The 25,361-nt window shown below is 36.5% G+C and overlaps 1 protein-coding gene across 2 annotated transcripts in view; it reads left to right on the forward strand.

Moving 5' to 3' along the window:
* Positions 1-25,361, forward strand: part of LOC119650634 (metal transporter CNNM4) — an 83,686-nt gene that overhangs the window by 43,855 nt on the left and 14,470 nt on the right. Inside the window, exons 2-8 of one of the 2 annotated variants that reach the window (XM_038053554.1) lie at positions 19,271-19,658; positions 19,797-19,982; positions 22,200-22,415; positions 22,538-23,351; positions 23,507-23,773; positions 23,833-24,065; positions 24,462-24,651. In XM_038053554.1, coding sequence (XP_037909482.1) covers positions 19,271-19,658; positions 19,797-19,982; positions 22,200-22,415; positions 22,538-23,351; positions 23,507-23,773; positions 23,833-24,065; positions 24,462-24,536 — 2,179 coding nt within the window. In that variant the 3' untranslated portion in view covers positions 24,537-24,651. Of the gene's footprint in view, positions 1-19,270; positions 19,659-19,796; positions 19,983-22,199; positions 22,416-22,537; positions 23,352-23,506; positions 23,774-23,832; positions 24,066-24,461; positions 24,652-25,361 lie in introns of those variants that run through there. The other variant, XM_038053553.1, reaches the window with a different exon arrangement.

The following is a 25,361-nucleotide window of genomic DNA, read 5'->3' on the forward strand; positions in this document are numbered from 1 at the left end:
ATCACATCCAACACTGTGCAAGTGATAAGTTCACAGCAGCGAGAGAAACACGAGACAAACACAGACACCCATGAGGACTAGGATTCGAACCTAAGGCAATGATATTGAGAGGTAGACGCTTTACCCTATCAGTGGTACTTTGGCGTTGCCATTACTGAGAATTGATGCAAGGAAATGTATAATTGCTGCATATGATCTGCCGATCTGTGTAACAAATGGGTGATCAACGTTGTTTCAGTAAATACAAGGTCTCGAAAAAATCATGTTGCCAAGTGTAATTATTGTAGAGGAGTAAGTGGAAAAATATGGGAAAGTTGTCCTGTCTGTTTTAAGTGTGCCTTCGACTCCCTCAACTATATTAGTTGGCTAAGTTTCAAAAAGTTGGACTAAGTTCAGAGTTGAATCGCCTTATTCATAGATGGCTATGGCTTACTGATTATAGCACTAGGCTATCTTAATGGAAGGCCGCGATGCTCACTGGTGCTGGAGAGATTTGTATCGTGACTAGGTGTCGGATATAAGTCGACTCAGCTGGAATGGGTACATGAATCAAATCAGGGTAATATGTAATCACGGGGGAGCGAGATGCTGATCACATTGCTTCCTCCGTCACGGCATTGAATACAGTGATCTAAACCGCTTCAAAGTTTTGATCGAATTTGATTGCTGCGCTAATTATTATTATTATTAAATGAAAACCAGCAAAAATATATTTTGTAAACCCAGTTATATAGAGTGTATATCGAAGTCTTGCCACCAATTTGAAATGTTAATATAAGTTAATCAATTTGCTTAATTTTTATTTATCAAAATTTTTTAAGTTATTTTCTTACTAAATTACAATTATCTTATTAATAAATTTAGTAAGTCGTCAAGGTTTACTGGAGAATGACCAGCTCGTTTTCTCCATTGTCCCCGTGGTTGTCATCCTGCTACCAACAGGTAAGCGAGCTACTGTGGCGGCTGAGTTTGGAGTAGTGGTGAGTTGGACTGAACTACTTTGCTGTAGAGCTCGGGTGAATCTCCTCTAAGCGGCTCCACACTGTAGTGCTTCCACAATGTGATAAGGATTCTTATTTAGTAACACGTAAACCATTAGTATGTTAGTAAGATCACAAAAAGATATAACTATCCTTGTATTGTATATATTCTGAACACATCAATCCAAAAAGAATAACTAATTTATTGATGTGTTTTTCGCATTTGTATATCCTTGGCATCCTTGGCAAAGGTGTCTTGAATACGATTACTTCAAGAAAACGTAGCGTTTCTGTCCAACTTATAGGAGCTACGGTAAATTCGAGGATGTGAATTATTATACAACATCTGGTAAGGAGTATAATTTTGAACAGTTCAGGTAATGGAAACTCATCTTGTAGTTTTTCCCTCACCACACGGTATTTATGTATATTCATATAGTCTGATATTATATGACGATCTTTTCTTGGTGTAGACCTATCTGTGCAAAATTCTTTTTAAAGTTTTGTGTAAAAACAAAATTTGATTAAAACCGGTTTATTCTGTCAATCTGTCCTTTGTCCATTTGTCACACGCAATTTTCTCGGAAACGATTACATCTATTGAAATAAAAGATAATGAAGTTCCACGCATACAGTGAAAGTATTGATTTTGTATGGAGTTTACGGAAGGTCTCCATACAAATGAGGGGAAGGGATACAACATTTTTTTTCTCCGGATATAGTCATGTGGGGTATCAAAGGATGGGGGTTAAAAAGTTCCAACTTAAAGAGAGAAAGAAAACCTACAAGAAGGTTCACGAGTAGGGTGTACAAACTGATTCTTAGAACTAGGTTTCCCTTGTGGAACTCCCAAATCGGATAAATTCTGAATTACAATAATAATCTGTCTCCTTTTACGTGTTTTAGATCATAGAATTGTCCGAAAGTCACATTGACTAAGTCTATCTCCAACACATAAGGATTGCAATTAGTTCTTAGTGATTTTTTTCTATAGCCCATCATACAAAATTAACCATTTGCGTTTCACGTACTCTCCCCGTTTGATAGGTACAGTAACGAAATCGGCTAGTTTTGGTTACTTCTCTACTCCTTCTCTTCCATTCTAATTTTAACGCCAACCTTGCCCTGACTGATTTGATATTTGCGAAGCTTGATTAATGTAAAAAAGGATACGAAAGAATTTTCGGGTCTTAAAGAAGTTCCACATTGGGTTTTGTTGAAAACAGCAAACGAAATCAATTCACTGTCTGCTTTCACAAGCCCTTTCCTCAGAAGCGACTGACACAAAATTGATGAGAAGGTGGGAGCTTGAATTACATTGCTGCAGAGTTGTGAATTACAACTTAAGGCGGGATCCCCACATTCCTAAGTGATGTGTGCAACATTTTTTTTACCGAATATGGCCATGTGGAGTATCAAGTATAAGTTTTAACATTGCTTACAAGGGCAAGGGTTGCGGGAGCCCGAAAGAGTCAATTACTTGAAAGTTCCATTCTTAGAAGCTACCAATTGAAAATGATAGTGCATGCTCTTGGTATCTAAATCTCAAAATATTCTCCGTTACGATATCTGCTCAAATGAAGTTAATAATAGTATATTTTGAAAATTTATTGTGAATTTCGTTTAATTTCATCCTAGATCCGTAAAAAGTAAAATAGATTTTAGTAGGGAGTATCATATTGGAATGTTTGGTGGAAATCCTATTATTATTAATAAAGTTATAGTAAGCAAAAGTTGCCTCTTTCATGTCAAATTATTACTTCCCACGAGATAAAATGTCAATACCACATTGAATTGAATATCGGGTATATTGAACGTATATGCACTACAAGCTATGTATATTTGGAACCATCGTGTACCCAAATACTCTTACACAAAATATCAACAAAACTTTTTCATATTTTGACTCTTCAAGCTTCCTATTTCCGACTAGTATGAAGTTGTCTAGGCTTGGTTGTCTGATGTCTTTTTTCGCTCTCATTGCAAAACTAGCAAGTCAGTTGATTCAACTATTTTGGTGCTGAATTTTTATTATATTTTTATTTTTATTTATTTTAATTAAAAATTTTATATCTCCCATTTTTCTGGGGACCTAGATAAGCTTGAAGATATCCTCGAAAGACAGAAGAAGAAGAAATGTTTAAAATAAAAATTCTGAGCTTGTACTCAGTCTTAAAAACGATAAATCCCCACCATTGAATGACAACACTTTAAGCAAAATTTATAGGTACTATTGTTACCCAGGGCTGTATCTATTCGTATATCCTCGATTTTTTCTCAAACATCGCCCGAACAGCATTTCATCAAAACCAGATTCATCCCATTCACGCTGGATTTACGCTGACATAAGCATAAACAGAGAGAGCTCATACGAACGTAGACCTTCACAGTACGAACTTTGTTGTGCGCCCCAAATACATGTGCATATCGCACATTTAAAATTAGCAACAAACGCGAAAACGTCAATAAGAGAAACATTTTAACGATAAAAAATGGGCGGCAAAATCGGCCACATAATCTCAGCCAGTGTTCAAACAAACATCTATACTTCACCAATTAAAATGTGAGTCTTATAAAAAAGCAACTCTTCTCATATGGTGTTAAATGCATGACAAAGGTCATTCATTAGAAATGTTCCAACGCTACCTACACCGGAAGGAGTTGATGAAAAACGGAAGCGTTTTTATAAATATGATTATTGAAGGCAAAACAAAGAAAAGGAAAATCAGCTGAGCTACGTAGAAATGTTCTAAATGGATGATTTGATGGACTTCGGAAACTTGCGAAACTTTTATACTATATATGACTGCATCTGATATTTATCAAGATTGGCCCACAGACAACATTTTTTTAAGAAACTGCAATCTTTCTAGCCGTGAGAGAATGGAACTTGTTTTTTATAAGTATCTTATCTCCTATACCATCCAGTTCACCTATCAACTGATGCGGTTATATTACTTCATGGAAGCAGGAATGTCTCTCCGTAATGTACAGGATGTGCCCTTCCTGATTTTCATGTTTGCTAATGGAAAATGAGTTGAGGCAATTTAAAAAGGGAAAGAGGTCTAAAAATAATTATATTGTCTGCACATGCGCCTTATCTGTATATCTGTTCGAAAATGCGTTTAGTACATAAGAACATTTCCCGATGTTCTCAATAGCATGGAAAATGAAGTCTTGGGAGTTTCATTATAGATTTTAAATTAGTAGGAACTAATTTAGGTTGGTGAAGAAAGATTTGATATTTATAAACATGCAACATAAAAAAGGTACTACGTAACTTAGAGCAGAAATGTATCTACAATCACAATGGAGTTGCTATCGCAAAAATGTTTGCTTGGATTCCACAAATCAAACATTGGAATTTCAGAGCTAGTGAAGACTTCAGTCTTTATCTGCCGTTTGTAGATTTTGCAAAAAATATTTGTTATTTGAGTGTGTGTGTGTAATTTAAATATTATATTTGATTTATTGGAGTTTGTATTGATAATGAAGTTATGGATTTCGTTATCAACTTTTGGTCATTGGGGCGGAACAATAGGAGTTTCGCAAATTCGGCACTTCGAACTCCACAACAAATCCTTAAGGTAAGACCCCATCTACGCGACGTGACGCAACCACAAACTGCACTGCCTGTCAAAATTATCTTTATATGAAAAAAAAATATCAGACCATGACGGCTTTACCGTTTCTTACCAGGGCAGAACCAAATCTTAAGACGCTGCGTCACCTCTGCCCTGGGAACAGCATGACCGAAGCGGCTCGCAGATGTTAAGTGCTCCTTTATATAATTCGGAGAACACAACATGACTACGATTTATATTGAGCGCAAATCCGCCAATTTTATTGACCAAAGCTTGGCCAGACTGAAAATATTATTTTGAGAAATCCGCATCATGATGCGGATTTAGGACCCTACAATTCTCAAAAAAATATCTTTATATGGTTTTGGGAGAGAATATATTGCAGTGTCGCATATAATTTACTGTTAAAATGTTAAAATATGTAGTTGTTTGCAGTTGGCTGCCGCGCTAGTGCAATATAAGCATGTCATATCGTGGCAGCTGCGCTGAATGTAGTATCGCGCCGCGTAGCGTAAATGTCGTACCTTTAGAACTACGCGTTGATCTACCATCGACAGCCTTAATAAGAATAATTTTCTTTGCCTCTACGGCAATAACATCTAGGTAATGCAAAGCAGTAGACGAGAGTGGAAAACGGGTAGTCCTTCAAATTCGGAGCTGTGCAATAGGCTGATAATCTGTTCACATAAAATTAATTGTATTGTAATCCAATAATGACCTTCAGGTCTCATTGGAAAAAGAACGATGACTTGCGCAACGTTAAAAGGTCTACGAATTTAGAATTTTGTACAACGAAATAAGCGGCTATATAAAAATCGAGAAGATTGACCGCGTAAACCGGACAGATGACAGAAGAATTCGCAGATGTCTGTTCAAAATCAAGGTGAATGGCAACCAACATAATTTTGGACTTCGGATCACATTCTGCTTGAATTCACCAGCAGCTTCGGCAGTATTCATGCAACTTAGGATTTCTACTATTGCGAAAATCAAGTTGAAGTCCAGTAAACGTTTCCGTAATTTTATGTGCATTTATTTTATTAGAATTGCCAAAATAATACACAAAACAAATGAAATTTAAATAATTCCACCATAGATGTTGACTTTTTTTACATTTTTTTTCGTAATTTTTCATGTAATTAATATTGTATGTTAAATTCGTAGTTGATCAGTTTTTCCAGGGTTGAATATTCTACCATATATTGTGACTGTGACTGTTCAGCTCTTTTGTTGTTCTTTTTTTTTCTTCAGCCTTTTTCCCGTTCACAAGGGGGGTCGGCTCGTCGTGATCGGTTTCGCCATTCGGCTCTATCAAATGCCTCATCTGGATGCAATCTCGAAGCTTTTAAATCCCCATCCAGCGTATCAAGCTACCGTTGTTTCGGCTTGCTTTCATTTACCATTCACTTCGATGTTCAGAGTGAATTATCTTTAGCGCGAATTGCGTGACCATACCATCGAAGACGGCTCTCTCGTAATTTTTCCACAATCGGTGCAACCCCAACTCATTGGGGATATCCTCATTTCGGATGTTATCAAAACGTGTCACGCCACTAGTCCAACGCAATATCTTCGCCTGCATTACCACAAGACGCCATTGTATTGTATTGTATTGTATTTTATAGTCGGCAAACACTCAGTACCATGGAGGGCAACAGGACGGACGATATTGCGGTAAATTTTAGATTTGAGACGTTCGTTGATACGTCGATCAAAAAGGACACCAGTTGTGGAACGTACCTTCATCCAGGTTCATCAGGTCATAACGCAATTCGCCATTGGCTGATAGCGTTGACCCGAGGTATTTAAATGGCTCAGTTCTGGGCAGATCACTGCCGCTGACAGTGATTGTGCTTGTTTCATGGGGATCGGTCTTCAAATATTCAGTTTTGTTTAGATTCGATCTTAGACCGTGTGGCATGAGGCGATCATTCCATTTTTGGGGAAGTTGCTCGAGATCATTTTTGCTATTAGACGCTAGGAAAACATCATCTGCATAAAGCAGTATATAGGGCGCCAGATGTTGGATGTTCCGTGTGACAGTGTCCAAAACAAGAACAAAGAGGAGTGGTGAGGGGGCGCCTCCTTGAACACCAACACACGAAGCGGTTTTGATACACTCGCCATACTTTCGGATCGCGGTAGAGCAATTGAACCCAGTGCACGAGTTCTTGTCCCATTAGCACCTAGCACGTGTATGCATATGTATATTATGTCAGAATATCGTACTACTGACGTTCAATGCGTTAGAATTTATACAGAAGGGACAACTTTGACCTATTGTAATCTTGTTAGTAATAGGGCGTTCTGTTGTTGTTGTGTTGTGTTTGGGTGTTGTTCTGAAAAGTACTAATCGAGACCTTTCATTTCATAGCCCATATGGAGGTAGTGAAAACTTATATTTGTCCTTCTCCTCGAATTTACTTAATATTCCAAGAATATTGCTTACAATGGTAGGATAAGGAGGATCATAAACAAGCATAACAAATCGGCATTCAAACGCAGAGTGGCGGAGGCAGCCTTTCAACTAATTCCGCCACCTTCAGTAGAATCCAAGTAACACTTACTTATCTGCATTTGAAATTCAATAGCTTGATGTTTAATCGCAGTCCCGATTCATACAGATAGGCAGGCTCAATCCTCCAGACTCAGATGTTTATATGATAATATACGTAAATAATGTGATATAATACTTATACTATTTCAAGCTTTACCCAGTACTTGACAAAGTACATGAAAATGAAAAACGTAAATGCTACGTGCATCCATCCACACCGGAATACCATATGTCTGTTGGCATCTGCGTTTAGCACATTTAGGGCTATTTTGTTCCTCATATGTACGAATGGATAGAATGCTTAAGAATATCCGCAATCTTCTATCTCTAGCAAACAAATAAAATTACCACATTACATTATTTTCTTGGGAAACAACTAATACTCGTACATATAGTAGTGGAAATAAATATAATAGGAGATGAAGCAACCCTGCTTTGTGGAAGTCATTTCTTCCCATAACTTAGTTGCTTACTTGCGAGGGTATTACTAATTAAATATTTCTGATTGGCCCGAAAGTATTGGCTTTACTTGTCAACAAATGAGAGTGTTGTTTTTGTGTGTAGTTTATTAAGCTCGAATTTTCCTCTTCGGATTTTTGGTACTTATGGTGCTACATCTGACTTCTATCATAGCCAGTCTTGACAGATCACTCTTGGTGCGTCATTATTTCGCTAATCGAAGAATTCTTGATAACACTTGCATAAATTGCCTTTAATTATTGTTCGAAGGCGTTTCCGCTCTCGATTGGGACGATATCAAATAGTCTCGCCAAGTGTATTCAGTTATATAATAATTTACTTATGTATGTGAGATGGAAAAGGTAGTAGCAATTCTTAATCTTAACATCTTAATTATTAAACATTATAATATTTTTAATTATGTTTCCAACTCGGCATATTCAAATGCTATCAACTGTCTCTCCTAAAGATTCATATATGAAGCCAAGAAGCCATTCCTTAAAATGAAAAATGTCCTTTCTCCCAGAAGAAAGTTTATTCTATTATCAACCATATAAGCAGCGATAAATAGAGCAATCGATATATCTAGCAGCAAAGACACTGGCAGTCCTATGGAAAATTTGCCGAAAATGGTCGCTACATGTTTAACAACCTTCTCCAGACCGAATGTATTACGAAACCTAACAAACTAGTTGAAACTACTTCACGAAACACGAAGTTGCAAGTTTCTGGAAAACGGAATGAAATCATACACTGCCCAATGATATGGAGAGAAAATATTAAACAAACACACGCACCCAATGTGTCACATTTTCACCATAAGACGTCCTTGTGTTTTATTAACTTAATTTGTGCAGAATTTAGAAATGCGTAAAGTTTGGTGGTGATGATGTAACGTAAGTACCCCTGCATTTCGGTTTTGTGTTTGTTATCGGACAAACAAGAATTAGGACTATTAAAGAACTTAAAAAGAACACAAATCATAAGAAAAACAAGATATTTAGAAAAAGTCATAGATCAATGCTATTTGGTTTACGGGAGTTTAGTGGATTATATAAAGTCTCGATAACAATATGGATCCTTCAACCGTTGTTAAATTTACGTCACATATATGTATGAATGTTCTGCCATATATTTTGTGCACCATACATTGTGGCATTTAGTTGGTTTTCTATTTTTAAATTGTTCATAAGCTACTAATCGGCAAGTATAATTTGTTTTATGTCAACATCTTTGCAATATTCCAATTTTTGGGCTCATGCCAGAACTGATCTGAAGTTATTGTAAGAGAAGGACAACCAGAGGAAACTACATTTATTCATTAAATACAATCAATTTTGCGAAAGCTTTAGACATTTATTAAAGAGAATTGGGGAAAAATGGGCTGCATCTAATTAGTCGTCATCAATGTTCAAAAAGCCTAATCCTAACGGGGAGTAGAGAAGAATGTGCGTAATCTATAAAAGCTGAGGTGACTCAATCAATAAACACATAGAAAAACGGCCCTTCCGCTTTGCCTAATTAGCCGGAAAAAATCCGAAAGGAAGTGGCTAACGAGGTTTTGTCGGTTTTTTTTTTGGTTAAAGTTGAAGCTTATGATTGCCACTTTTGGCTAAAATCTATGGATTTGATGTCTTCGAAACATTCACTCCTTTCGGTTTAAGGGACAAGTTAGTAGTTCTGAAATTGTACAAGATAAGATAATGAGAGGATTTGTAGAATAATATGTAACACTCTTTCCATTCACCTCATGCAAATTGAATCATGTTTTTATGATTTTGCAAACCAGTTTCCTTGTTCGCCGACTTTATTTATACACTTCGAAACATATTTGAATCACAAAGCATTCAAATTTTAATTGCAGATTTAGTGAGTTTTGGCTAATATTCTCCGATTTTAAATGGGGCTTTACATTTCTGCAAAAGCTCATCGGAGCTAATTTATTATTTTTTTCTCTTCTAATTTCTGATTCATCAAACTCCATAATTCGACTTTTTTATTCGAACTAATTACAACTGCAACTGACAGTTATTTACAATCAACAATTTATTAATAGTAACATAGTTCGCAATTGGTGAATTCAAATCGATTTATCCGAATTTTTTTTATCGAATTACACAAAAAATAATTCGATTTCCTTAAAAATCGCTAAAGGAATTTCCGCTTCATGAAAGGACTAGTTGAGAAGTATCTAAAAGGATGGGTCTAAAAAATACAACCAAAATAGGAGCGAGAATTCCGCTTACTGGGATCCGCAACCATAGTGCAAATAGTGTTTCCTGTTCACTCATTGGTGGAGTGTAGGGTATCCACACAGTCAGACTGTGCTTCAGTGTCACTATTGTCACGCTTACTGCTGTGCAAGTGATAAGCTCACAGCAGCGAGACAAACACAAGGCGAACACATACACCCATGACGACTGGGATTCGAACTCAGAGCGGCAAGATTGGGAGGCTGGCTGACGGTCTACCCCCTTAACCACCGCGCCGTCAATTAGTGCAAGTGCTAATGTTTTATTGGGTATTTAGATATTCCTCCACCAAATTAAAACTTGACTACAAATTGATAAGGGAGCAGTCATGTATACCAATGATATCATTTCCATTTGTCGCATCTGACTTTCATACACGCATATTCTGTATAATTATTCTTCTCTGATATCACTTTGGTAAATAAACTTTGATGTCTATGCCAGCGTTTCAGTAAATATGACAGTGATTCATTATTTCATTCGCATGCGCGAATTATCAATATAAGAATAATTGTTACTAATTTTTTTCATTTCTAAGAAAATTTGAATAGAATTGTAAAGCGGGAAGTAATGATTAAGATGTAATTTCGAAGATTCCTTAATATTTGTGATGCTCTTGTAACGTTAATGAAATGTAGCAAAAATTGATTCTAAATCTTTAACTATTTGTTTATATATTATAGTTGTGTATCTACTCAAGAGCCGAATTCGACATTTAGATAAATATAAAAGGCGAAAGAAATCTACAAATGTGAATCCAGACTTTAATTAATGTACGAGTTTGGATAAAGTATTTTTGACATTGATATCAGTGGCTCGGAGGTATGATCCTCTGCAAAATTACGAAAAACATGAACCAACATTTGGGATGATCCCCTATTTTTAAAGGTGTTTTTTTTCCACAATTAATAAAAAAAGTGTTGAAATTGAAATATTTGCTTTTTAACGTCTGAAAATTTTCGATTTCAGAGAAAAATTTGGGTCGCTATACGTCCCGTAGTTGGAAAAAATTTGATTGAATTCCAAATAATTCATCCCATTAGAAAAAAAATCCTAAAAAGTACGTGAAAAAAGGCCTTTTAATATGGTTTACTCCCTAAGGTGATCTCAGAAAAAAGTCATTACTAAGTTCGCACCGACCGGAAAATAATTTCTTTCGATGACCAAATGCTTACCATTATAGGGTACTAGTTCTAAAACCTAAAGTTTAGCAGCTCTATTTGTCGGGCCCCGCAATTGCAATGATATAGGCTTCACTTCTCGAAGTTATATGTTGTGACCCTCTGAAATTCCTTATTCCACAAAATAATTTAAATGTAAACTTAATTCTTTTAAGTGCTCCTGTCTTAAATAATAATAACTTACTTACTTTTTGGGAGTTGGTGTTGCTTTTGTAGACATATAACATGAAGAGTATAACGTCTTATTCGTATCATGTAAAGACACAAATAAAGCACTAACTAAATGAGCTCAATTTGAATACACTAGGAAAACATGCATGTTTAAGTATATCCTGAATAATGCCAAATAATCGCGTTTTGTGTTCCAGTAAAAATTTAAAAACCCTCCACTCTCAGCATCATTTGAATCTCTACAAATATTATGTTGTTGCTCGACGGTAATGTTATTTCCATGGAAAGCTTTTAACAATTCTAGTTGAGGAAATAGTCATCACCTTTTAACAATGATAAAATTTCATATAAGTAAAGAGCGAAAATGTTATCTGGTTCCACAAATTCATGCAAATATAAATCATGGGATGTCATAATAATTAAGTGTTTTGAAATTACTCTCAAACAATTTACAGTTTGAATATATTCACGGCAATTACTTTCCCCATCCCTTCCACCAAAAAAAAAAAATGTTTACCTGGTTTGTAAGGAAAAGATACTTAATTATGTATAGTAATCGCATTTGTTTGATTTAGTATCAGAAGAAACGTGCGTACATGGGCAAGAAGAAATCTTTATTCAAATTGTCCAGAAGAAATCTACCAAGTGTGGATAGAGAAATTTCCAATCATACAATTTTTACTCATGAGGCTTACTCCTTTCAACTTCCAGTTGGTTACATATTTTGTGTTATTTTTGAATGAAATTGTTCAAAGTCAACACCTTGGTTCTAGCTAAATTGCGAAGCAATTGCCAAACCGTCTTTATTTAGGTTAAGCATTTAACACGAACTGTCTAATAAATCAAACAAATTAAAATATTAGAAGGCAGAGTTGACTTGAGTTTTTAATCAATTCGTGAAAAGGGTTTTTTGTATCAAATGTATTTTATATCGAGTTACATGGCTGTGGAGTTTTGGCGGTTGGAGTTTTCTTGTAGCAAATTCAAAGTGCTATATATGCTAGTGGTACTTCGACTTTCTTCTGTGGCGTATCTCTGTCCTACAATGGTGATGTATAGTACATTTACAGAGTGTATGGCCTAATTTAAAAATAAAAAAAATATTCGGCAAAATGGCCCTTGCCACTCTGGTTACAGACCTTGCCCTCTTCATGAAATTTTCTGTGACATTTGTTGGCTTTGGAATTTCGGGAGATTATTCCGTTTGGAAACCGTTGCTCCATAATCTATGATCTTTGAATTTAACGCGACTTTTCAACTATGGTAATGTTACTATCTATGGGGAATAAATGGTTCACATAAGTCTTTCTTACTCTATCTGTTTCTCGTTTTGACATCAGATTTTATCGAGCTATCCATTATTCGAACGGTTATTTCTGGGCGGAATGGAAGTGCAGTGCGCTATCTATCAATAAAATCACCCTGTGTCCAAATATTATTACATAATAAATCAACAAAACCTTTTATACCTGAAGCGCTAACCGGTTTATAATTTGCTTCTACCAAAAAAATGATAAATTTTTAATGATCTACAAAAAAGAGGCGCCATTTTAAAAATTTTGTTGGAAACGAAACCTTATTAGAATCAATTCGATGTCTGTCCGACTGTCTGTCTGTCACACCCACTCATTCGGAAACGGCTAGAATGATTGTCGCGAAAATTGATGAGAGCGTGTGGTCTAGTATTCCCTTTACATACAGCAAAAGGCGCCATTTTGTATTAAGTTTAAGAAGGGGGAGCCACCACATACATTTGAATGTGGGGTATCAAATGAAAGGGCTCATTTAGTACTTTTCGAAACTGGTCCCATATTTGATATCTGGTGAAACGTAGGGTAGTGAGGGCTCAAAATATGACCCCTCAGAACTATCCAACCGAAAAATCTGTAAAACTCAGAATGGTGTATCTAAACGAAATCTAGTCTTCAAAATACATCCCGTTGAGATATCTGCACAAATAAAGTTAATAATAGTATATTTAGAAATTTAGCCGGAACCCCCCGCCCCGTTAAGTTTATGCTAGAAATATAAGATTTGGTACTTGCATAGGGGAGGCATAACTCTGGGAAGTTTGAGGGAAATCCAACCATTACTAACAAAGCTACAGAAGGTGAAACTTTTACATTTTGTGTGAATTTCTAAAATTTTGCAATATGCTATTATTAACTTTATTTGTGTTGATATCGGAATGGTAGGCCTAGATTTCGTTTAGATGCATCCTTGGGATTTTTTTTCCAGGTTTTTTTGGCTGGATAGGTTCTAAGAAAAGATTTTTTTGGGGCACACATTTTAAACACTCACTCCCCTATGTCCCCGGTATTAGAAGTTTCGAAAAGTACTAATCGAGTTCTTTCGTTTGGTACCTCACATTTCACACCGCATGTGTGGGGGCCGCCCTCAAACTCAATACAAAATGGAGCCATTTGCTGTATGTAAAGAAATTGCTAGATCACGCCTTCTCATCAAATTTCGTGACAATAGGTTCAGCCGTTTCCGACTAAATCTGGTCTAAGAGACAGACATTGAATCGATTTTAATAAGATTTTTGTGTCGCACAAAACCTTAAAAACTATGCTTGTTTAATAATAATAATCGTTAGCGCAACAATCCATACTGGATCAGCGCCTTGAAGTGTGTTAGAGCACGTCATTCAAGACCGAAACGGTACACTACAGGATACCCTATAGCAGGCAATGCGATCAGCATTGCGCTCGCCCGAGATGATTACCCTGATTTGACTGAGGTACTCATTCACGGCTGAGTCGACTGGTATCCGACGTCAAATCACGATACAAATCCCACTGCCACCAGTGAGATTTGAACCGCGACCTTCCGTATGATAGCCTTGTGCTCTAACCACTCAGCTATCTGAATTTTTACCTGCCAAAAATGTTTCTTACTTTACTTTGCACTTTTATTTTGTCCAGCAGTGTAGGTGGAATTGGCGTGCATTCATAGGTCAAAACCTTTCACACCCAACGCATCCAGCTTCCGTTTCGGGTTTGTTATTTTTTTAGTTTCAAATAAAATTGTCAATGTGGTTTATATGCTAATGATTCAGATATCTTATTAGTTACAATTGGTTATTGCGAAAAATTTCGAAAAAAGAGAACATTAACATAATATGGATAGCTTCGAAAAAATGCCCTAAATACTCTACTCTAAACTCTTATTTTGTTAATTTATTGAAAGTGGACAGTGTCTTTTCGGCTTGTTTTTGATAAACACAGAAAGCAAGCGAGTTCGTCGTGTGAATCCCGTTCATGCATTGTACATAAAAGAGACATCAATAGTTACAGTTATAAGAAATCATTGTATAATTTCTTTTGGTCTGAGTTTGGAACAATATGGTCACGAAAATCTCAACTTTGCTTCTCGTATGTGTACTTGTTTGAATGGCGCCCAGCTATCTAATCGACGATAATTGATATAAATTGGATGTGTACACACAAGTCAAACTAAATTATTTAATGATATCTGCTTGATTTTAAAATTGAGTTATATTCATTTTGAATGATACGTGTCAAGAGTTACAAATTATCATGTAAACGTCATTCGAAGGGTTCTCAGATGTTCTTGTAGTTATCGTTAACTTTGCCTACGCACAACATTCGAGCTCCCTATGATCAAATATTTTTATTTGAAACCTCGGTAGATTAAGAATAATCAAAAAAGTTTGTTTTTTCGATGCAGGAAACGATGAGTAAATAAATACATTTGTATTAAAAATACTTAATGAAGGTAATCAATCGGATGCAGTTATACAAATATTTATTATTTATTGAATTTATGTCAAAGAATCAACAATCCCATAATTTTTGCCTTACGTTGATTGCTGATCTCAGTGAATTGCTTCAAATTTCCGATCTCAATTTTTTAAGTATCGTTTTATTACTTTCCTACAAGTTTAGGTGATGATACTATGATAAGTTATGCCAATGCAAGCTAATTTTCACTTTGATTCCCTCAAAGAACACTCAGTGATCAAAACAAACGTAAAAATGAAAGATACCAACTCCCATTAAATATAAAACTATAATCGAAATGTATGTACAATCATATATGTTTGGTATTGCCAGGAAAATATAAAATATAATATTTATCAAATTAATTTTTCATATTAATAGTGGGCGGTAAGCTTTCAGTGTATGCGTTGTCAAGATATCTGCAAATTTGATTAAACAATGTTTGCCATGCGTTCTGAAAATATTACTGACAACCACCAAAAAGTTTTTCAACTAGTCGAAAAGCATGAATGATTGCCAAGAAAATAATTAAACATATTATTTGTAACACAAAATAAGATATAATTCATTTCAGACACCAGTATGAGAGAAAGACATTTTTAAAAATTTTGAATAAATTCAGACAAAGTGTAAGTTCAAGCTCCTATTCTGCGGAGGAGAAAAAGAAGACGAGGCAGACCCTGCCTAAGATAGAGCGATGGCGTAGGTCAGGACGCTGGACAGCTTTTAGGGATATCGAATTGGTGGACCTCGGCACAAAATCGGGATGTCTGGAGTTCCTTATAAAGGCAGGCCTAGATCGGATACCGGTTGTTGCGCCGTTGATGATGATGATGATTCTGCGGAGGATATTTATTTAAAAATGTGATTTCTGCAGGTGCACTATTGGTTATACTTGTTTGTTTTCTGCTGCATATAAATGCTGTTTATATATGTATAAAGTTTATAACGGTGTAAGGATGAAACATTCAAATAAATTTGTAACTTTCAACATCCCAATTTTGTGTCGAGGTTCACTAATTGAATGTCACTATTCGATGGCTGACGCCCTGGCCTACGCCACTGCTCCATTTGAGGCAGGATTTGTCATGTCTTCTATTATAGATGTTTTCTCTATAGACTTTTTGGACTGAATCATCTTTCACTTACGCGGATTGGATGACGCCGTAGCCTTCCAACCTTATACCGCTTATAAATTTCTGCGTTGTGTAGGTTGCGGGGTCTTCTTCAGAGCATTTCTCTTGGTTTGAAATCCACTCTACCGAAGAACACACGAGGACCTGTATAATGGTTCTCTTGTACAGTAGGAGCTTTAATCGCGTCACGTTTTGAAAAACAACAGTTTTTGGAATCTGAAGTAGGCTCTGCCGGATGCCAATGGTGCGCGGATTTCCTTATCATACCTTTTATCGGCTCTGATTTTCAACCGACTTTTGCCTTCTTCATTGTTTTCTATCAACTAATGTTGTTGGATGCTGTTGTTGTTTTTTTTTCTTGATGAGCTTACCAACATACACTTGGTCTTACTTTCATACTATACATATGAAGCCCAAGATCTCGTCTTTTGCTGGATTTGGGAATAGGCAGTTTGTAACATATATCGTTATGTCAATATCGTCAGCAATTGGATGCACTTAAGAGGATATTGTTTTTCTCTGTTATTCTACATCTTCAGCTTAAATGGTTGTAGTTCGCTGCCTCAATATTCACCTAGTTAGGATGTAATTCAAACGTCTGCGGGCAACTTATGATTCCTAAACCAATGAGTTGTATGCACCGTTTTTTCAAAGCTTGATGGTGACGGCATTTATCCGTCATCTTCATTCAGTTAGATCTCCAAATATGGTTGCTAAGCAATTCATCAAAATACGCAAACGCCGCCCCACCCCCCTCCCAACGGACGGAAATCTGATTTCTCTCTCTGTTTCCGCAGGATGAGCATCGAGATAGATATGGCTTAATCCTACTGTCTGTAACAAACTTACACCCCTGGTACGGCTTCTTTCTGTAGTTCTTGAGTTCACAGATTTGTTGGTGTTATTCAGGCGGAAACACGATGCCAACGAGTCTCTATATTCGCTTCCTATGTGTTTTGACCTTCATCAAGCCGAAGAGAGCCTGATATGCGATTAATATTTAGTCAACTGGGTTAAACTAGGATTATTATTTTATGTTGCAAAATAATCTTCAATTCTAATTTTCAGTGTTCAAAAGGCCCACTATTTCGCTATTTTGTGCAGATGAAACTTAAATACTACCTAGTCATTTTATCACCAAATAGAATATATTATTAATATCTAATAAGATAAATTTAATCAACGATATATTTTCGAAGTATGACCATGGTTGATGACCAAATGTAGTGTCATTTGTAAGAACGGATAACCAGATCGAATTTTCTACATAATAAATTGATATAATGCTACTACAGGAAAGCACATAGTGATAACATTTTGATTATTGCATGATAAAATCGATAAAGCTGATAGAACACCAACCGTCAACTTAATTAAGTTGATTTTGTTTTTCGTACGCATATAAGAATTTATGGGCCCATATGGAAAGAACATGTATTGATTGCCGCACTCGAACCACTTTATTAGAAATACAGGACTACATCGATAAAAAGAATAAGAGTCCCCGTTATTTGGGAGAAGTATTCCCTGATAGTATTATATATCCACTGACTTTTATGTCACAAGTTGTACTATGAGTATTACTCCTGAGCTACGGACTCAAGTTTCAATTACACTTGTAACATCTTCAATTTAAATTACAGCAATATCCAAGACTTAACTTCTTTCAAAGGTGTCAGTCCGTTTGCCACACACAAAAGACACGATTTCCATATTAACTAGTTTGGACGCTGACAGATTCCCAACAGAAGAACTGTACAAGAAATTTCTACATGAGGTGAACTGAATTTTAATTTTCGACGTCTACTCCGAAACACGTGAATGGCCTGGAATATCTCTCTCCATTTTCCATAATATTCCAACAAGACCTATAAACACCCTTTTGTCAAGTTAAAGTCGCTTCATCTATATATGCAGTAGTTTTATCTTTAGTTAGAGCGTCGTGGACTATTGCGTACTGAAAAGAATTTGTTCTTGCTCTAGGCAAACATTCGTCATCGAATACCTAACCAAGTTCTTATTATCCTGTTGGCCGTCCCGTTCCCATAATTTTAAGTTAATTCCCTTATTTCCATATTCATAGCAATTTCGCACCTCCCTTGTCCTAGTAATGGGCTAAGTTTGCTTTCAGACAGATGTTGGATCATCAGAGACGATGAAGGACTTTTGAAATCTAAAGGAATCGGAAACCGTAACCGCTACGTAAACATATAGAAACCAAAATCTTCGCAAAATATAGAAACTCGGACAGCTTATCGCTGAGTTGTCTCACTTTCTGTATTGCATTGTCAAGCATCCATGGTCTGGGATTTCCTTGACACAATTTCCACTATCGCTGGTTGGTTCCACAATACCTTGCTCTTAGGAAAATTTCCTGATGTTTGCTACTAATCTGAATTCAATATAAATAACCAGAATTTTCTACCTTGAACACACGTTGCCAATTAAACCAAAATGATCAGTTCAGTTACACACTGGAACACGGGTACCCTTAAATTTGAAGAAATGTGGCTTTGAGTATTCCAAAAGAAAACAAATCAAAAACCTCAGCTCTATCCTTTTTTTTGGTGGTGTGGTGATAAAATCCGTCTTCAATAATTTCTTGCTGCGTTATCAAGCGGCCGTTGTTTCGATAGTGACATTTTATTTCGACTGACGGAGTATTTGTATGATATATTCCCAATCAGGCGATGTTCAGTTTTCGGCAATTTAAAATCTGGCGCGAAAGTGAATGGCGAATTACCGTAATGCTAGCAAGCAAATTTGTGAAATTAGAAGTTGCAAAATCCATTAAAAGAGATGGAAAATTGTGAACTAGGGACCTACAACTATTGAAATTCGACTGCTATCGAAATGAGCTGACGATTACAACCTGGTTATGGAAAACACATTAAGGAAGGGTGCCAACTGCATTGGGGGTTGGATATTCGATGATTGGGTTGCTCCGGAACTGCGTGAGGCGGAACAATGAAGGAGTGCGAGCTTCTCGGAAACTCGTAGAGGGGATTGAAGCACATTTTCGGGGAACGGTAGCGATGGTGCGTAGTTGTGGTTGACGCACTATGCACCACATACGAGACTATTGAAACCATAAAACTGATGATATATGATACGAATTTTATTTCATATGTTATAAAATAGATAATATATTAAGCTAAAAGTACAATTTAATTCATATATTTTTTTATCCTTTATTATTTGCAGCCCATTTGAATCGGTACGAAGTAGCAATCAATCATCATTATCTGGTCCTAAGGCCCAAAGATTGTATGGTTTTGACGAGCTACGTATCGACGGTATTCGTATTGAGGAGAGCAATTCCGCGGAAATTGGTGACAATGGAGTTCCAAGTGCATTAGGTCAATCGGAAGCTGTATTACGAATTTTCGGCAGTGGAATTACTAATTATACGTATATCACATTTACAACGGATTCAAATGTATACGGGGGATCATGTCAAGTGACGTTAACAAAACCATTCCGCATTATACAAGGCACAAGTACAGGCAATACTGCTTTAGTGAAAGTTACAATGCCAGAAGGTGAACACACGTTGTTCATATGTGCCAAAAACGATGAAGGTGAAGTAATAGTAAGTGATCTCAATTCGACCTGAATTTCTAAGAAGTAGAAGTCAAGTGGATTTCTCTTCTTAAAAATGATGCCGTCTATAAAACATCGTTAATTTTGAGTTATTGATTTTGATGAAATATAATCCTTTTTTTATTAGCATGACGCAACACTTGCCAAACCGCTGATACATCAAGGTGCTGATTCGTGGAAGACAATTACTACCTACAAATCGTTACTGCCAGTATGGTTGTCTATTTGTATAATTTTCACATGTTTGTGCTTCTCATGTCTTTTCTCTGGCTTGAATTTGGGTCTCATGTCATTGGACAAGACCGAATTGAAGGTAAGTTTTAACATTAAAGGGTGTGAAATTGAATAATTATGAGAAGAAATTGAGGGAATTCTTAAAAATGTAGAGAAAGCTCAGCGCGAACCATTTTAATTAATTATTCTGTTAAGGGAAAGTCGCACCGCGTCCTTAAAAACTATTGTGTCCCTTTTACTGGTTATAATGTACCTATCGATCATAGTATCTCAAGCAGGCCTATAACCGTCAGGAATTTTAGTATGTTCCCTACTTCCAGATCTTTCAGCTTTGCATCTGGTATTAAGTGTTCTGCCTCGACCTACTTTACACAAGTGCCGGACACTGTCCCGCGTGTACAGAGGTTTCATCACACTCCTCACAAAACCTGCAGGCAGCGTCCGTAGATATCCCTAGCTTCCCTAGGTGATAGTTCAGCCGACAATGACCAGTGAGAATTCCCACTATGATTCGGAAGTTCTTTTTGGTGAGGTTTAAGCAATCCTTTGTGCGCATGGGTTCGTATCCCCCAATAAGCACCCTGGACTGCTCCATCCCTGATAGGCCCGCCCAGTATAGTTCCCTCAACCGTTCCTCTTCATTTCTTAGAGTCATAGCCATGAAATCGTTTACGATTCCTCAGAAGGGTTCTGGCCCGTGTAGCGTCCCTGTAGCGTTCTTGGCTAGTTCGTCCGCTGCCTCGTTGCCTTTCAACCCAGCATGGCCTGGAACCCAAAGTATCCAGACCTTGTTGGACGAGTCGAGCATATTCAGTCTCTCAAGGCGTTTCCATACCAGTTTAGAGTTCACCTGGTTGGTTCGATGCAATACGATTTTTTAGCTTCTTAGTATGGAGCGGTATTCCACAGCCATTAAGAGCGCATAACCAATGGCGCCACATGAAGGCCAGGGATTCTCGTCATTCCGGGTTAAACTACCTATGGTCAGCCGATATCGCTGGAATTTTGCCGATAAGAAAGCAAACAAAAACATAAGCATACAACATGTCATAGATTAAGCTATTGAAAACATGCTACAGTATAGCTCATCAAGTGGCAGGCCTGCTTGCAGTTAGTAAGCAACGCTCGGTTCTAGGCTTCCAAATAGATGACGTATCTTGTTTGTGGTGAACGAAATCCCGCAGTTAATAACAACATAATTTACTGGAAAAGTTGGTCTAAATCTTGTCCGAATGTCCTTAAATGCTAGATCGGAATTTACTGCAGATATTAAACTATTATTAGTTCAATAATAGCTGAAATATTGCATTCATTATCTGATCTTGAACGGTGAATTGATGAGACCGACAATTGAAATTGACATGATTGTTATAACAAGTCTCGTGATAAAGACCTGGCTTAATAAAAAGCTGTGTAAAAGAATGATTGAGTATGTAAGCAGGTATTGAGGAGATCATTTAGCGTTCTAGCGCCCCATTTGAATGCCATATTACTATTACCAGAAATACCCTGTGCTGCCCTACTTATCTGGATGATGCCGCCAATACAAAACTCTAATTGCCGTTTGGTCAGAATGTCTATGTTACGCTAGTGTTCATTGAGGGCATAGAGGCGACTATTCATTAGTCGCTCATACCATTTTCCTGATTATGGAGGTAGGATGGTTCAGTCTCATGGGAATGGATCCCATCGAAATCCGGCCATTTCAGGCACCGATATCAAGATTCTGGTCTAGAAACATTGCGGCGAATTTACCCTTTAAATTCAGTTAATTCAGACAGATGTACATGAAATTTTATTTGGTATTCATGGCATCTCCAACGTAGTTTGCTACATGTAAACTATACTGTCCAGTAATTCATTGAAAATTTTGATAACAGTCATTGAGTTCCATGCCCTGTGTGATCCTTAGCAGGCAATTGTTTTCCATTCGCAATATTAGCAATCTCCATTGATCGAACTGTTTTGTTTCCTAGCTCCTAGCTCGGAAAATATGGAGATCCCCTCATGGGAGGCACATGAAGTCAACATTAAATGTTGAATTGCCTTCAGTGACACATATTCCATCAGCATCTGAAGAAATAAAACTATTGTAATGCCCCTTGCATGAAGAATATGTACTGGGGCCTACTAATGGAGTGTTTTTTCTGTAGATGCAATCTTTCTGAAGATTGCAAATGATTGCCTATTTTAACGTCCTTTATTGGGAAACTCATTATGTGATAAATGCAATTGATCGTTTATTTATATCTCATTTTTTCAACACTATTAATTAATTTCTGCCAACTTTTTTCAGATTCTAATGAATACTGGTAAAGCAAAAGAACGTGAGTATGCTGCTACTATTGCGCCTATTCGCGAGCACGGAAACTACTTATTGTGCAGTATTTTGTTGGGTAACGTGTTGGTAAATTCAATATTTACAATTCTGTTGGATGGTCTAACTTCGGGATTATTTGCTGTCATATTCTCCACCCTTTGCATCGTGATATTCGGTGAAATTTCACCACAGGTAAGAACATAGTTATTATTTCTCAAATACCAACTGTTCGCTAACTAAAATAAGAAGGCAAAAAGCAAAAATGTTTACTATATAATATCTTGTACATTTTATTTGGCATTTTCTACTTTCAGGCTGTCTGTTCCCGGCATGGCCTGGCAGTCGGTGCTAAAACTGCAACAATTACGAAAGCTGTTATGGTTTTAACATTCCCATTATCCTATCCGATTGCTAAAATACTAGACTACATTCTAGGAGAAGAAATTGGAAGCGTATACAATCGTGAACGTTTGAAGGAGTTGATCAGAGTCCAAACTGGCGACTTGGACAAGGACGAAGTTAATATTATTTCGGGCGCTTTAGAACTTCGTAAGAAGACTGTCGGAGAAGTTATGACTCATATTGAGGATGCGTTTATGTTATCACTTGATGCCGTTTTGAATTTCGAGACTGTTTCGGAAATTATGAAATCAGGATTTTCTCGTATACCTGTTTACGATGGAACACGCACTAATATAGTGACACTGCTTTACATTAAAGATTTAGCATTTGTCGATCCGGACGACAATACACCATTGAAAACATTATGTGAATTCTACCAAAACCCTTGTCACTTTGTATTCGAGGACGTAACATTAGATGTAATGTTTAAACAATTCAAAGAGGGTCACAAAGGACATATGGCTTTTGTTCATCGTGTAAATAATGAAGGTGATGGCGATCCATTCTATGAAACGATTGGTTTGCTGACTTTGGAGGATGTCATTGAGGAATTAATTCAAGCTGAGATTATGGACGAAACAGATGTATTTACAGATAATAGGACTAAAGTACGAAGACAGCGTGCAAGGAAACAGGACTTCTCAGTCTTCGCAGAACGTAAAGAAAATCAAAGAATACGAATATCACCCCAGTTGACATTGGCTACGTTCCAATATCTAAGTACAAGTAAGATCATATATCTATTTCATTAAATCAAAGTAAAGTAAAATAAATAATAGAATAAAAAAGTAGAATATTTTAAATGAATGGCAGTGATTAGAGAAGTTATTTCAATATATGTTTGGCAGAAAACCAATAAATATGCGAAAAATTGTTTTCAGCTGTTGACGCGTTCAAGCCGGATGCAGTGTCTGAAACAATCCTACGTCGTCTCTTGAACCAAGACGTTGTGCATCACATCAAAGTGAAAGGAAAAGATAAATCAGATCCCAGCTTGCTGATCTACACGCAATCGAAAGCTGTAGATTTCTTTGTACTTATTTTGGAAGGTCGCGTTGAGGTCACAGTTGGACGAGAAAACTTAGTCTTTGAGAGTGGCCCATTCACCTACTTTGGTACCCAGGCGTTGGTGCAAAATGTTGGAATTGGTAAGAAAATCTAAAAATTTATTCTAATTTTACGTTAAATACTTATTCTAATTATGCAGCGGAATCGCCCAACAATCAGCAAAGTGCTATGGGATCACTGCAATCATTAAACGTCGATGCACTGCTGAGACACACATTCATTCCCGACTATTCAGTACGCGCTGTCACTGAGGTCATCTATATTGCAATTAAACGCAACCTTTATTTGGCTGCAAAGCGTGCCACCCTATTGGAGCGTGCACAGCGGATCGGTGAACCCACCAGTGAGACATTCGACGACGAGGTGGAGAAAGTATGTACATTTCTTATATTTCGTAATTCACCGACATAGACAAAAACTTAACAAAAGCGATAAATTATAAATATCATAAATAAGCAAACGCAACTCATTCAAGGCGTAGTTTCACATTTTCCACATTTTGTTTGTCAGTGCGAGTTTTAATTTGTAAACTCAAAAAGGTCAAGGACAACACATAAGTCATTGAACTTAGTGCATATGTTATAATGACGAATGAAAGTTAAGTTTTCTGCCTATCAAAGTCTTTCTATCACAATCATTTAGTCACTTGACATCTTTTGCTCATTTCTCACGTCAGTTACAGATTTGAGATTTTTCTTATTTGTTTTGTAGTCTTACGTTTTTGCATTATTTTTTCATAAACGTGAATTATCAATTCGGTTATTATAGAGTGTGGAAAATTTACTATATGGAAAAGAGGATCCCGATGAATATGATGAGTTGATAGTCGGAACCCCCGTCTAACAAAAAAGTATGAAATGCCTATCATAAGAAAATAAAAAAGCCAAACCTTATAATCTGCCAAATAAAGAAACAGGAGAAATGTGGTGCAAAATGAGATATAAGAACCGAATATCTAAATGAAGAAAGAGGTGGTTAAAATTCTTTATTTCTTCTGTTATTGTCTCTAAGAGCAATGGTATAACTAAAATGTGTGCTATGTAACTAAAACGAAAATCGTAGTTATAACGATATAAACATCGTCCCTTCAGTTTCACACTTTTTTTATTTCGTCTCGATGTGATGTTTTGCAGATATAATGATTTTAGATAATATTCCTTTGCTTTTTTAATATAGTACAAGAGGATTTCGTTGAAGTTTTTGTTTGGTGTGTTTTTCCTCACATTTTTTGTTTGAACTGCAAATTTAATAACTAATGAAAATCTAGCTCCTTTTACTTCTCTGCAAAGATGTAGGCGCGCTATGTTTGCATATTTTGATTTACTAAACTTGTTAAACAAATTTCGAGAACTCGATACTGTTGTAAGTACGGCAAGCTCAATTCGTTTTCATTAGCGGGTGTTATCTATATGCTTTGGTAAATATAATAGGAAATCGCTGGTACGCGAACAGCGTAAAAATATTTAAATTTTCAAATGGCAAATCATTCGAAAGCGATGATAGTTAAGAAAAAGTAAAACAGCATTATATTTTCAATTCGGCTTTGCTTCTCTTTCAATATATACTCATCCTATCCAAAAACTCTTATTTAATAAACGGTTTCTGTTTTCTTTTTTTTTTTATCGTAAAGGGCTTAGATTAAGGCAGTCGTCAGCCTTAATCTAGATG

Source organism: Hermetia illucens, chromosome 3 (assembly GCF_905115235.1).
Source record: "Hermetia illucens chromosome 3, iHerIll2.2.curated.20191125, whole genome shotgun sequence".
NCBI classification, from domain to species: domain Eukaryota; kingdom Metazoa; phylum Arthropoda; class Insecta; order Diptera; family Stratiomyidae; genus Hermetia; species Hermetia illucens.